The sequence below is a fragment of the Cetorhinus maximus genome, chromosome 12 (assembly GCF_964194155.1).
Source record: "Cetorhinus maximus chromosome 12, sCetMax3.hap1.1, whole genome shotgun sequence".
NCBI lineage: Eukaryota > Metazoa > Chordata > Chondrichthyes > Lamniformes > Cetorhinidae > Cetorhinus > Cetorhinus maximus.
This window is the reverse complement of record NC_135890.1, coordinates 90,154,986-90,169,559: the sequence shown is the minus strand read 5'-3', so window position 1 is coordinate 90,169,559 and position 14,574 is coordinate 90,154,986. Positions and strand designations below refer to the sequence as shown.

General features: G+C 44.0%; 1 protein-coding gene across 1 annotated transcript in view; it reads left to right on the top strand.

Annotated features, from left to right (window-relative positions):
- Positions 1–1,272: 1,272 nt before the first annotated feature.
- fbxo21 (F-box protein 21) overlaps positions 1,273–14,574 on the top strand; it is a 38,486-nt gene continuing 25,184 nt past the window's right edge. Inside the window, exons 1-5 of the mRNA XM_078554066.1 lie at positions 1,273–1,492; positions 11,296–11,431; positions 13,032–13,126; positions 13,280–13,401; positions 13,976–14,122. Coding sequence (XP_078410192.1) covers positions 1,293–1,492; positions 11,296–11,431; positions 13,032–13,126; positions 13,280–13,401; positions 13,976–14,122 — 700 coding nt within the window. The 5' untranslated portion in view covers positions 1,273–1,292. The remainder of the gene's footprint in view (positions 1,493–11,295; positions 11,432–13,031; positions 13,127–13,279; positions 13,402–13,975; positions 14,123–14,574) is intronic.

Below are 14,574 nucleotides of genomic sequence, written 5' to 3'. Positions count from 1 at the left end.
AGAGACTGGAGAAGCTGGGAATTCTCAGGCTCACAGCAGAAATGGTTAAGATGAAATTTGATAGAGGTGTTGAAATCATGAATGGTTTTCATACAGTAAACAAGGAGAAATTGTTTCCAGCAACAGAAAGATCAGTAACCACAGGATACAGATTTAAGGTGATTGCCGATATAAGGAGACCTTTTTTTTACACAGTGAGTTATTGTGATTTTGAATGTACTGCCTGAAAGGATAGTAGAAGCAGATTCAATATTAACATCAAAAAGAGTAGGATAAATGCTTGAAGGGAAAGATTTACATGGATATGGGGAAAGACCAGGGTAATGAAATGAATTGTATGGCTCTACCAAAGAGCCAGTGCAGGCACAATGGGCTAAATAACCTCCTTCTGTGCTTTATTATTCTATGATTATATAACAAGATCTGCTAGTATATTCTATGCGTGTATTGAGGTTGTTGGGTAATGTCTTGCCAAATGTCACTAACTTTAATTAGGAGTTTGGAAAAGGCTCAGGGCAGGGCAATGAAACTGATGGGTAACTTTGGGGTGGGTGGTTAGGCCAATGATGAGTAACTATGGAATCTGAATATTTACACGGGAGAAGTGATCACAGGAGAGCTTATTGAAAATATCAGGATTATGGGGTTATATTGAATCTGGGCTGTAATAAAATATTTGGGAATGATGACAAACTTTGAAAATCAAAGGTTCACCTATAACTGCAGAAGATACAATTTTAGGCTAAACTACTTCACATAGAGGGTGATGGTTAGGAGCAGATTACTCGGGGGTACTGTGGAAAACAATGTTAACAAATTGAAGAAGGAGCTGATTTTTTAAACGAAAGAAGCAGTTGAGGATATTGTACTTTTCAAACTTCCCTGGTGGCTAAATGGGTCTTCTATGTTCTAATATTCCTGAATTCATCCTCTTTTTAAAATGCAGTCTTTGGGGATTTGTAACTAAAGAATAAACGTCTGACTTGAGTTTGCAAACTGGTTATCCCATGGGCAGACCAGTCAAGCGTCTGGTTCATTGGCAGAGACAAACACGGTATTTTCCGTTAGAATAACTACTTCCCTGTCAACTGTAGGGGGGAAAATGTATTAATTTCAACGGGTTTACATTCTGTCCTGTTCCTATTTCTCTCCCACTAATGCTGTCCCACTTCTTGTGACACTGTGTGGGAAGCAGGGGACCCTGGCCAGAGCTGAAGGAGTTTGAATTTCCCGCGGTGGGCGGGGCCGGAAGCGGAAGTCGGTCCCACACCTGCCGGATGTAAACAAGTAAGATGGCGGAGCTGGAAGTCTTGGGGTGCGGAGAGGGTGAGAGGAGAGGTTTAATCGGGCTGCCCGAGGAGTTACTGGAGCAGATATTCTACTGCCCCTTGTTGAACCATGCGGATGTGGTGAGCGTCGGTCTGACCTGTAAGAAGCTGCATGAAGTTTGCCTGGTCCGGAGCGCCGTGTGGAAACACCAGTTCAGGCAGAGGTAGGCAGAGGCTTGTGTGTGGGCAGGGCAAACAACCTTTAACACAAGTGCCAGGGAGTCACTTATCCCATTTTATTTTTGAGAAAAAAAATGACCAGTTTAAGATGCCTGCCAAAACAAGCAACTTCTTGTTGAGTGTCAACTGTGGCTCAGTTGGTAGCACACTTGCTTGTGAATCACACGGTTCAAGTCCCACTCCAGGGCTTGAGCATAAAAATCTCTGTTAAGATTCCAGTGCAGTGCGGCACTGTCAGAGGTGCTGTGTCTTTTGGATGGCACTTTAAACCCAAGCCTGCTCGGAAGGATGTAAAAGATCCATGGTGCTAGTTTGAAGAAGAACAGGGGAGTTATCCCTGGTGTTTTGGGATGTCAATCGACATCACAAAAAAAACTTATCTGGTTATTATCATGCTGCTATTTGTGGGAGCTTGCTGTGCGCAAATTGGCTACTGTGTTTCCCATATTGCAGCAGTGACTACACTTCATTGATAGTCCAGTGTCGTGAAAGATGCTATATAAATGCATGTTTTTTTTGAGTGTTTACAGTGAGTTTGCAGTCCATATCAACTATCAGAACTCACTCCAAATAGAGTTGCCAATTCTGCCTGCAGGAGTTCCTTGAGGTTTGATGGTGTGATATCTGCCCATGCAATGTTTGGCCATGTGGTATTGGCTTCCAAAGGTTGGGATCCCTGATGTTGACAATCATTGTTTGTGGTTTCACGGCATCAGTTGTGGTGCAAAACGTTCAAGAGCCATCGGAAGGTGGGAGAGGGATTCATGGGAGCAAACCATAAGTAGAGGGAACTTTGATTCCACTTGTAACTATTAATGACTCACTGATATCGCACCTAGAACTACCAGTAATGCTGATAAAACTGGCTGGCACAGACTGACGTGAACTAAACTGAGAGATTGGACAAAGGTTAATGGGCTTCATGTTTGGGATACTGCTCACAATATACACTCAGAGCCTAAACTTGGCTCCAAACCAACGTATGCATCTGTCCATGACAGTATTGGTAGGAGTGATCACCGCGCAATCTTGTGGAGACAAAGTCCCGTCTTCACATTGAGGATATGCTCAATCATGTTGTGAGGCACGAGCACCGTGCTAAATGGGATAGATTGCGAACAGATCTAGCAGCTCAAGACTGGGCAAGTATGAGGTGCTGTGGGCCATCAGCAGCAACAGAATTGTATTCAACCACAATCTGTAATCTCATGGCCCATATCCTCACTCTACCATTACCACCAAGCCTAGGGATCAACCCTGGTTCAATGAAAAGTGCAGGAAGGCATGCCAGGAGCAGCACCACGCAAACCTAAAAATGAGGTGACAGCCTGGTGAAGCTGCAACTCAGGACTGCTTGCGTGCCAAACAGCATAAGCAGCATGCGATAACAGTGCTAAGCAATTCCACAAGCAATGGATTGGATCTAAGCTCTGCAGTCTTACCACATCCAATCGCGAATGGTGGTGGACAATTAAACAATTCACTGCAGGAGGAGGCTCCACGAATATCCCCATCCTCAATGATCACAGAATCACACAGTGCAGAAGAGAGAAACACCTGACCTACCTACCAAATCCCATTTATCAGTACTTGGCCCATAGCCTTGAATGTTATGACGTGCCAAGTACTCATCCAGGTACTTTTTAAAGGATGTGAGGCAACCTGCCTCCACCACCCTCCCAGGCAGTGCATTCCAGACCGTCACCACCCTCTGGGTAAAAAAGTTTTTCCTCACATCCCTCCTAAACCTCCTGTCCCACAACTTGATCTTGTGTCCCCTCATGATTGACCCTTCAACTAAGGGGAAACAGCTGCTCCCTATCCACCTGGTTCATACCCCTCATAATCTTGTACCTCGATCAGGTCGCCCCTCAGTCTTCTCTGCTCCAACGAAAACAACCCAAGTCTATCCAACCTCTCTTCATAACTTAAATGTTTCATCCCAGGCAACATCCTGGTGAATCTCCTCTGCACCCCCTCCAGTGCAATCAAATCCTTCCTATAATGTGGCGACCAGAACTGCACACAGGGCTCCAGCTGTGGCCTCACCAAGGTTCTATACAACTCCAACATGACCTCCCTACTTTTGTAATCTATGCCTCGATTGATAAAGGTAAGTGTCCCATATGCCTTTTTCACCACCCCACTAACATGCCTCTCCGCCTTCAGAGATCTATGGACACACACGCCAAGGTCTCTTTGTTCCTGAGAACTTCCTAGTGTCATGCCATTCATTGAATACTTCCTTGTCAAATTACTCCCTCCAAAGTGTATCACCTCACACTTTTCATGGTTAAATTCCATCTGCCACTTATCTGCCCATTTGACCATCCCATCTATATCTTCCTGCAGCCCAAGACACTCAGCTTCAGTATTAACCACCCGGCCAATCTTTGTGTCATCCGTATACTTACTAATCCTACCCCCCCACATAGTTATCTATGTCGTTTAAATAAATGTCGAATAATAGGGGACCCAGCGCAGATCCCTGTGGTATGCCACTGGACACTGTCTTCCAGTCACTAAAGCAGCCTTCTGTCATCAGCTTCTGTCTCTTACAACTAAGCCAATTTTGAATCCACCTTATTTAATTACCCTGTATCCCATGTGTCTTTGCCTTCTTTATAAGGCTCCCATGTGGGACCTTGTCAAAGGCTTTACTGAAATCCATATAAACTACATCAACTGCACTACCCTCATCTACACACCTGGTCACCTCCTCAAAAAATTCAATCAAATTTGTTAGGCATGACCTCCCTCTGACAAAGTCATGCTGACTATCCCTGATCAAACCTAGACTCATTGGCCTGTAGTTCCCTTACTTATCTCTACAACCCTTCTTAAATAGCAGAACTACATTAGCTGTTCTCCAGTCCTCTGGCACCTCCCCCGTAGACAGAGAGGAATTAAAAATTTGGGTCAGAGCCCCTGCGATCTCCTCCCTTGCCTCCCTCAGCAGTCTGGGACACAAATCATCCGGACCTGGAGATTTGTCCACTTTTAAGCCTGCCAACACCTCCAATACCTTGCCACTCCCTATATCAATTTGCTCAAGAACCTCGCAGTCTCTCTCCCCAAGTTTGATACCTTCATCCTCATTCTCTTGGGTGAAGACGGATGTGAAGTATTCGTTCAACACTCTACCGATGTGCTCTGGCTCCACCCATAGATTGCCCCCTTGGTTCCTAACGGGCCCTACTCTTTCCCTGTTATCCTCTTCCCATTGATATACTTATAATATCTTGGGCTTTCTCCTAGTTTTACCAGCCAGAGCTTTCTCATATCCCCTCTTTTCTCTCCTAATTGCTTTCTTAAGCTCCACCCTGAACTTTCTGTACTCCACTAATGCCTCCGCTGATTTGCTCCCCTTGTACCTGTTAAAAGCCTCTCTTTTCCTTCTCATCGTATCCTGAATATCTTTGGTCATCCGTGGATCTCTGGGCTTGTTACTCCTTCCTATCACCCTAGAGGGAACATGTTGAGCCCGTACCCCCCCATTCCCTTTTGGAACCTCCCCGCCCCCCCACTGCTCTTCTGCAGATTTCTCCACAAGTAACTGTTCCCAGTCTACCTTGGCCAGATCCTGCCTTATTTTACTAAAATCCGCTCTCCCCCAATCCAAAACATTTTTTTGCAACTTGTCTATTTCTTTGTCCATAACAAGCTTAAATTGTTCCATGTCGTGGTCACTATCACTAAAATGCTCCCCTAACACCACCTCAGCCACCTGTCCGGCTTCATTCCCCAGAATTAGGTCCAGCACTGCGCCGTCCCTTGTTGGACCCTCTACATATTGACCTAAAAAGTTCTCCTGTACACATTTCAAGAAACCCACTCCATCCAAGCCCTTAACACTGTCTATCCCGATTTAATGTTGGGAAACTTGAAATCATCTAATATAATTGCCCTATTGTTATTGTTTTTACACGCCTCCGCAAATTGTGCACATATTTGCTCCTCAATTTCCCGCTGACTATCTGGGCGTCTATAATAAACACCTAACAATGTGGCTGCCCCCTTTTTATTCCTAAGCTCTACCCACAAAACTTCATTCGATGCCCCGTCCAAGATATCATCTCTCCTTACTGCAGTAACTGACTCCTTAACTAATAATGCAACGCCTCCTCCTCTTTTACCCCCTCCTCAGTCTCGCCTGAAGATTCTATATCCCGGAATGTTGAGCTGCTAATCCTGCCCCTCCCTCAACCACATCTCAGTAATGGCTACTATATCACAATTTCACATATCAATCCTCACCCTTAACTCATCCGTTTTACCTGCAACACTCCTAGCATTAAAGTAGAGGCCATCCAGCCTTGCCGTACTCCTTTGAAACTTAATGCAGCTGTACTCCCTCTGACTTTATTGTTTTACTGTATTATGATGTGTCCCTATTCTGCTAACATTCTGTGTCCCCTCCCCCTGCTGAATTAGTTAAAACTTCTCCCAACAGCACTAGCAAACCCGCCCGCAAAGTTGTTAGTTCCGCTCTGGTTCAGATCGTCCCGCTTGTACAGGTCCCACCTTCCCCAGAAACGGTCCCAGTGATCCAGGAATCTAAAACCCTCCCTCCTGCACCAACTCTTAAGCCGCGTATTCATCTGTGCTATTCTCCTCTTTCTGAGCTCGCTATCACGTGGCACTGGGAATAATCCAGAGATTACAACCCGAGAGGTCTTGCATTTTAGTCTACTGCCTAACTCCCTGAATCCTTGATGCAAGACCTCATCCCTCTTCCTACCTATATCATTGGTACCAAGATGTACCATGACCTCTGCCTTATCAGCTTCCCCCTTCAGGATGCCCTGCAGCCGTTCAGTAACATCCCGGGCCCAGGGAGGCAACACACCATCCTGGAGTCACGTTGTCGGCCACAGTAGCGCCTATCTGTTCCCCTATTACTATTGCTCTTCCTCTCATCCTGTACAGACAGGCTGCTTGTGGTGCCAGAAGCTTGGCTCTGTCTGCACTCCCCGGACTGCCCTTATCAGCCTCCAAAATGGAATACCGATTTGCGAGCGCAGCCCCGGGGGACTCCTGAACTACCTGCCTGTTTCTCTTGGACTGCCTGGTGGTCACCCATTCCCTTCCTTCCTCAAGTCTCTTCAGCTGGGCTGTGATCACCTCTCTAAACGTGCTATCCACGATGCTCTCAGACTCGCGGATGCTCCACAGTGTCCCCAGCCGCCTTTCCAGCTCTGAAGCCCAAGCTTCCATGAGCTGCAGCTGGACACACTTCCTGCACACATGCTGGTCCCGGGCACTGGAAATGTTCCCGGCTTCCCACATGGAGCACGAGGAGCACACCACGGCTTTGAGCTTTCCTGCCATGACTTATCCCTTTAAATTAAACCTTTTAAATCAATTACTCTAGAGCCCTTCTTTCCTGATCCTCGTTAGTACAGAATATACAAACTATAACCCACTAAAGAACCTTAAACTATAAGCGATAAAAGTAGTAAATACTTACCTGACCTTACCCATTACTTACCAGTCATTAATATCCCTTGTAGCCTCTACTGCTGCAGCAGGCCAAGACCACTCTCTGAAGATTTAAGAAGTTGGATAGCAAAGAAAAAATGCAAAGAGCACCTCACCCCCGCACCGCACCGAATTCCCACTGTGCACCAAATTGCCAATACCCACACTCACCCTGGCTGCGTCTCACTCAGGATGAGGTCCCCTGCTTGTGTGCAAGCAAGTCTTTGGAACTCTTTTCCTCAAAAGGCAGTGGAAGCAGAGCCTTTGAATATTTTTAAGGCAGAGCTAGATAGATTCTTGATTAACAAGAGGGTGAAAGCTTATCTGGGGTAGGCAGGAATGTGGGGTTGAGGTTACATTCAGATCAGCCATGATCTTTTTGAATGGCGAGCAGGCTCAAAGGCACCCAGTGGCCTACTCCTGCTCCTAATTGGTATGTTTGTGTGAAGGTTTGTGCTCCAGAACTTGCGTGCCCTTAGCAAAAATGTTCCAGTACAGCTACAATACAAGCAGGACAAATCCAACCCGACCAATTACTCCCCATCATTCTGCTCTTGATCATCAGGAAATTGATAGAAGGGGTCATCAACAGTTCTATCAAGTTTAGCAACAACCTGCTCACTGATGCTCAGTTTGGGTTCAGCCAGAATCACTCAGCTCCTGACTTCATTACAGCCCTCATTCAAACATGGGCAAAGGAGCTGAATTCGAGGTGAGGTGAGAGTGACTGCCCTTAACATGAAGGCAGCATTTGACCGAGTGTGGCGTCAAGGAGCCCTAGCGAAACTGGAGTCAGTGGAAATCAAGGGGAAAACTCTCTGCTGGTTGGAGTCATACCAAGCACAAAGGAAGATGGTTGTGGTTGTTGGAGGTCAATCATCTCAGTTCCAGGACATCACTGCAGCGGTTCCTCAGGGTAGTATCCCTGCCCAACCATTTTCAGTTGCTTCATCAATGACCTTCCTTCCATCATAAAGTCAGACAGGGGGATGTTCACTGATGATTGCACAGCAATGTTCAGCACCATTCGCGTCTCCTCAGATACTGAAGCAGTCCATGCCCAAAAGGAACAAGACCTGGAAAACATCAGGTTTGGGCTGACAAGTGGCAAGTAACATTCATGCCACACAAGTGCCAAGCGATGACCATCTCCAACAAGAGAGAATATAACCATCGCTCCTTGACATTCAATGGCATTCCATTGCTAAATCCCCCACTATCAACATCCTGGGGGTTACCATTGACCAGAAACTGAACTGGACTAGCCACGTAAATACTGTGGCTACAAGAGCAGGCCAGAGGCCAGGAATTCTGCAGCGAGTAAGTCACCCCCTGACTCCCCAAAGCCTGTCCACCATCTACAAGGCATAAGCCAGGAGTGTGAAGGAATACTCTCCACTTTCCTGGATGAGTGCTACTCCAACAACAAGAAGCTCAATGCCATCCAGGATAAATCAGCCCGCTTGATTGACACCCCATCCACAAATATTCACTCCCTCCACCACCGATGCACAGCAGCAGCAGTGTGTACCACCTACAAGATGCATTGCAGGAACTCAGCAAGGCTTCTTCAACATCACCTTCCAAACCCACGACCACCACCATCTAGAAGGACAAGGGCAGCAGATAGATGGGAACAACACCACCTGGAAGATCTCCTTCAAGCCACTCGCCACCCTGTCTTGGAAATATATTGCCATTCCTTTACTGTTGCTGGGTAAAAGTCCTGGAACTCCCTAACAGCACTGTGGGTCATTTTAAATCATGTTCTAGTCCCTGCTTGAATAGCCATGTATGGTGAAGCATTCTGTGGTATAATAACTCTCAGTTTAAAACCTTTCCTTCTCCCTTTCCCTTTGGTTTTTCCAGGGACATTCCTCTGGACCACCAATGTGTTCCCATTTTCCCACCAGTGCAAACAATTCTTCACTATTTACCCCCAGTCCTTGCTGCTGTTCCCCACTCTGTAGAATTGTTGGGCCACTTGCCAACCCATTCCACAGCCTTCCATTTACCTGAGCCCCAATCTCTTGACCCCCATTCTTCAGTTTTCATCTCTTCCCTTGACCCTAGTCTTCCTTTCTCCCCTCAACCCCCAATTCCCCTTCCTTTCCCTCCCCAGTCTCGTTCACTTCTCTGAACCCCCACCCTGACCTCATTCCTCTTTCTCTCTCCCCGATCTCCCACCTTCCAAACCTTAATCTGCTCTCGCTCTGGTCCTGCCACCCCTATCCCCTGTCATCCAATATTACCCCTGTGAACCTACTGCCCCCGGGCCCATTTAGCCTCTTTTTTTTCCTTCTTGCACTCTTCTCCTCTTCCTCCTACAAACACACACACACCCCACTTACATAAGCAGGAGCAGACTTTCTGCAGTAGTGGGAAGACACTACTGAGTTTATTGGGCGGGGGAAGCAGGAAATCTAATGAGCAAAGTTACCTTGTGATGTGATTCATGAGGGCAACCTTCCTTTTAACATTTCCTCTATAATGGCACTATAGATCTAAAACCACTACCAAATGTGCTGAATGAAGTAAGTACATTGTTCTATTACTCTCCTCTGCCACCCACTTCAGAAGACAGTATGTTTCCAATTATAGACACAATAATCTCCATTTAAAAAAAACCAAAAAATGCACTAACAGTTGTATGAACTTTTGAAATAACTCTCCATCCATTGTCACTCTTAAGATTTCTGTCCAACCTTGTTTGTCCACACCCCAAACAGGGAGCCACACCATATGTTGATTTGTCAACATTATATCACCTCCAGGATTTATTTAATAGTGCTTTAGTTGTGGCATGGGTGCTTATAGCAGTGTGCCGATACCTTTGAAAGTATCTTGATTAAAAGGAGAAGCTTGGGTGAGGTAAATCTATAGTTGTGATGTTTCATATGAAAGGCAGAATGAAAATAGGCAGGTAATGTCACAGCTGGAAGGTGGAACACCTTTTTGTCTCCATTACCCTCAATGTCCATTTGTCAAGACGTGACATAAATTGCTCTATCAGTGTTAGCCCCTGCTGTATTGATTCAACTGCCTAAATGCCAGCTCTAGAAAACCACATTTCCTGGAGCTGTGTACATTCCCATTTCTCACACTGAGCAACCTTGTAACCTCTCTGAGTGAGATTACCAAGTTACTGTTACTAGTCGTTAATTGTTGATAGTTTTATGCTGTGGACTAGTGCTCAGTGGGAATGTGAAATTGTCCCAATTAATTTCATTTATGACCTTCACTGCTGTTAGATGGAGGAGACTAAGCTTGGCTTCAAACACAAAGCTCGAAGGTGAAAGGATAGTGTTTCAAACATTTGGCCTCAAATCGTTCAGTAGAGGGAGTGAGTGGGTGGCGGGATGGGAGTGAGGTCAGGTTGGGGGGTCGGTGGTGGAGTTTGTTGGGTTGGGGGCTAGTCACATTAGGGATGTTGTCAGGTCTGGTTGGGTCAGGCGGGATAGTCGGAGTGAAGGTTCACTATATTGCTTCCTGGGATGAGAGGGTTGTCCTCTGACAAGAGGCTGAATAAATTGGACTTGTACTTTCTGAAGTTAAGGAGAATGGGTGATCTCATTGAAACATATAAGATTCTGTACGTGCTTGACAGGATAGACACTGAGAGGTTGTTTCCCCTGGCTGTGGAACCTATATTATGGGATCACAACCTCGGTAGGGGTCTATTATTTAGGACTGAAATGAGGAGAAATGTCTTCACTCGGTGGCTTATAAATCTTTGGAATTCTCTATCTCAGAGGTTGTGAATGCTCCATCATTCACAGATGGGGTAGATGGTTTTTTCCATCTTCCAGGGAAACAAGGGATATGGGGAGAGGGCAGGAAAGTAGAGCTGAGGCATAAGATCAGCCATGACTGTATTGAATGGCAGAACGGACTCCAGGGGTTGTATGGCATGTTCATGCTCCTATTTCTTATGTTCTTGGAGCATTCCTGATGCCTATTGACCCATTGGGTCTATCCGATCTTTTTTAGATATATATTAAGAATTGTAAGTTTTGATGCTGTGGAATTGAGAAGTATGAGGCTGATCGTGCTTTCTCAGTCCGTGCTGCAAGGAAGTGCCAGTTGTCTCTTTTGGGAAATTTCTAGAGCTCCACTTTCAATTGCAGTGGTGTGGGAGCCGGCTGCCTGCCTGGCTTTCAAACTCTGCATATCTGGAGCCCAAGGGAGGGCCATCAAGGAACGGACACCAGACGATGTTTGACTTTTTGGGGAGAGTATGTGTCTTCAAAAAATAAGTTTTGAATCCTTTCTGTGTAATAATATCTGTATGCTTCTATATTTGTAGATGGCCCACGCTGATAAAAGACTACAGTACTACAGGAAGTCATAACTGGTGGGAAGAATACCGAACCCGACATTCTATTGGTGGGCAAGTGCAAAAAATTGTGGACACCTTTTCAAAGCGATTCTTTACAAAAGAGGTTAGAATTATACCAAGAAATTGATATGTGTTTGCCAATGGTGCGTTAATACCTGAGCCTTGTAACACTATCATGCTCTATTAATGTGTGAATAGTTGTACCCTGCGCACAGAGTCATCTAGTAGTCATGGAACAGAAGGAGCATTGAGTCCATGCTTGTTGTCTGTGGAGCAATCCAGTCAGTTCCTTTCTCTGTAGCCCTGCAAGTTTATTTCCCCAAGTGCCTATCTAATTTCGTTTTGAAAAATCATTCAGCATTTCCTCTTCTACCACCCATGTAGGCTGCGAGTTCTAGGTCCTTATACTTGCTGCATAAAAAAAGTCCTTCCTTTCATCCCCTGTATGTCTTGTCCAAGACCTTAAATCTGTGTCCCCATTGCTTGTATCATCAGCTAATGGGGGGAAAAAAATCTTTGAACACCTTATCTAAACCTGTGATCATCTTGTACACCTTTGTTGGATTTTCCTTCAACTTTCTTGGAAATATATTAGGTTGTTGTTGAATATAGTGTCATGACTATGTTCGATAATTTCCTGTACATTATCAGCATGCCATTGAAGTGACTAAATGTGGTTGATTGCTGCCATTGTCCATATATCTCCTGAGCTGGAATATCTGCTGATGGATTCCTTGTTGATGGTGACCAGTGACAATTCAGCTAAACCGTTGCTTTTGGCTACAATAAAAACAGAGAATGCTAGAAACACTCAGCAGATCAGGCAGCATCTGTGGACAGGAACAGAATTAACATTTCAGGTCAATGATCTTTCATCAATTCTGTTTTTATTTCAGTTTTCCAGCATCCACAGTCTTTTGCTTTTAAGTGTCACTTTTGGTTCATGGAAAGCACTTTCCCAATACAGTTCTTTTGTCAAAACCTAAGTTGACTATGTCTAAATTCCTGGGATAGCTATTTTACATAGATTGTACTGAGTCTCTGAGAAATTCTAAATATTCATTGTAATCTTGGCAGACATCAGTTACCTCCTTGTTTTGCCATCACTTGTAATTTTGATTTCTTTGAGTGAAAGCTTCATGGTGTTAGTTTTCTGATGTAATTAGGAAACATTGACACAAGCCTGAAACATTCCTATCCTTTATTAGTTGCTTTTGTGAGACATTGTGCACTGCATAACGATGTATCTGTTCAGTGTGATCAAAATTAGATTGTTAGAGACTCACTAAACATGTGCAAAATTGAATCAGAATAATTCGATACATTAGTTTGCACACTAATGCAAATATATTATACTCCCCGTAGTGTTGAGACTACCTTGAAGTATAAATAGGTTGGTTTTAAACTAAAAAGGGTTATCATTTACTTAGAAAGTAGGCTGTAAAATATAATTAGCATCAGTGTTTATCTGGAGGAAATTCTTGCAACTTAAATGTGCATTGTGTTTTCTTTCAGATTGTGTTGACAATAACTAAATCTTCTGCATTACAGTAGCATGTTATCGCTCTCCATGTAGTTATTGAATAATCAATTGACTAATGACGTTTCATTTGTGATCACGAATGGTCAAACAATTTAAAAATGTATAATTGCCAGCAGATGGCGCTCATGTGACATTGGTTGTAACAGCTTTTCATTGGCAGGTTCCTGTTGATGGTTTTAAAGACATTGAGGCTCTAGGTGGTCCATTCCATTTTATAGAGGATGAATTGTTGTCAATTCTAAACATGGATGGAAGGTGAGTAAATGTTAACAGTGTATCTGTGAAAATCAGGAGGAAATAAATTGCAAGTCAGTCTATCAAGTGGTTTATTTTTCCAATTAAAAAAATTGTAATTAAATTAATAGTGAGGCAAATATTAGATAATTAGGGAGATGTGTTTCACTGCAGGAAGTACCTGACCTGGAAATATTATTCCCGGAAAATTCTGTGCTTTCTCCGTCAGCAGGACATCATGGAAAAGTTGAAGGAGTTTCTCAAAACTCCATCAGAACACCAAAAATTAATTGAAGGTAAGTGAATTAATTATACCTTTCTTTTGCAAAAACACATATATTTAGCGAGATGGCATATGTAACAATGTTCCTTGTTAAATAACAGCATTCTCAGCTGAAGCTTGTGTAGCTTCACTTTCTTACTCAGTTAACTACTAGAAAGATAAGCATACAGATATTATTAAGATGTCCAATTAGTGCAAGTAGGAATGGATAATTTTCATGTGAACATATCTGTTATCATTTTTAACGCATCATTCTCTGGTGAAGGGTCAGGTGGGAAACGTGCTTTTGAGTCTCATTTAGCGCCACTCTTGCAGACCTTGGGCTCAAGATTAATCCTGCATCACCCTCTCTCTGAAATAAGTTTGGGGAACTTGCCATGTGGGAATTACAGGTGAGTATGTTTCCTCCCATAGTGTTACAACGTGGAATTTAATATGCCACTGGACTACACTATGACAGTTCTTCCCCCCCCCCCCCAACCCCCAAATTTGGTGAGGATTATGTACTTACAATGATAAAGTTATATGTCATGTAAAATACATAACAAGGAGTGTAAATCATAAAGTTTGATTTAATTTCTTGCCAGGTGTTGTGCTGATAGACCAATACTGCAACCCTTTAGCAGACACCTCCCTGGAGAATGTCTTATTAGAGCTAAATTATATTACAGAAGAGGTGAAAAAAGTGTTGCATTTAAAACATTCTTCTCATCCAAGTATCACTGCAGAAAGAGGTAAATAATTTTAGCTATGCAGCTTATTTCTCCAATGGATCAGCATTGTGTTCATTGTATTCATATTGTAATAAGGAATCTAATTTCTTTGGCCACTTTGGGCCTAATCTCAGTCTTCTAAAGTACAGTGAAATGCAATGCCTGCAATGCAAAGACCTTTGCAGCTGGGGAATCAAGTTTGAATCCTAACCTTGACTGACATTTGAACTTGAGCATCCCAAATGGGGCCAAACTTCACACATTGTGAAAACTGCTTCTGAGACGTGAGATCTTAGGAAACCAGACTACTGGCTATTGATGCTTCGTGTTATAAAGACCACAAAAAATGCTGGAAAAACTCAGCAACTCTGGGAGCATCTAGTGGAGAGAGAAACAGTGTTAATGTTTTGAGCCTGTATGACCCTTCTTCAGTGCACTTGATGTGTCACAGACAAACTTAATGGGGAGCAAGA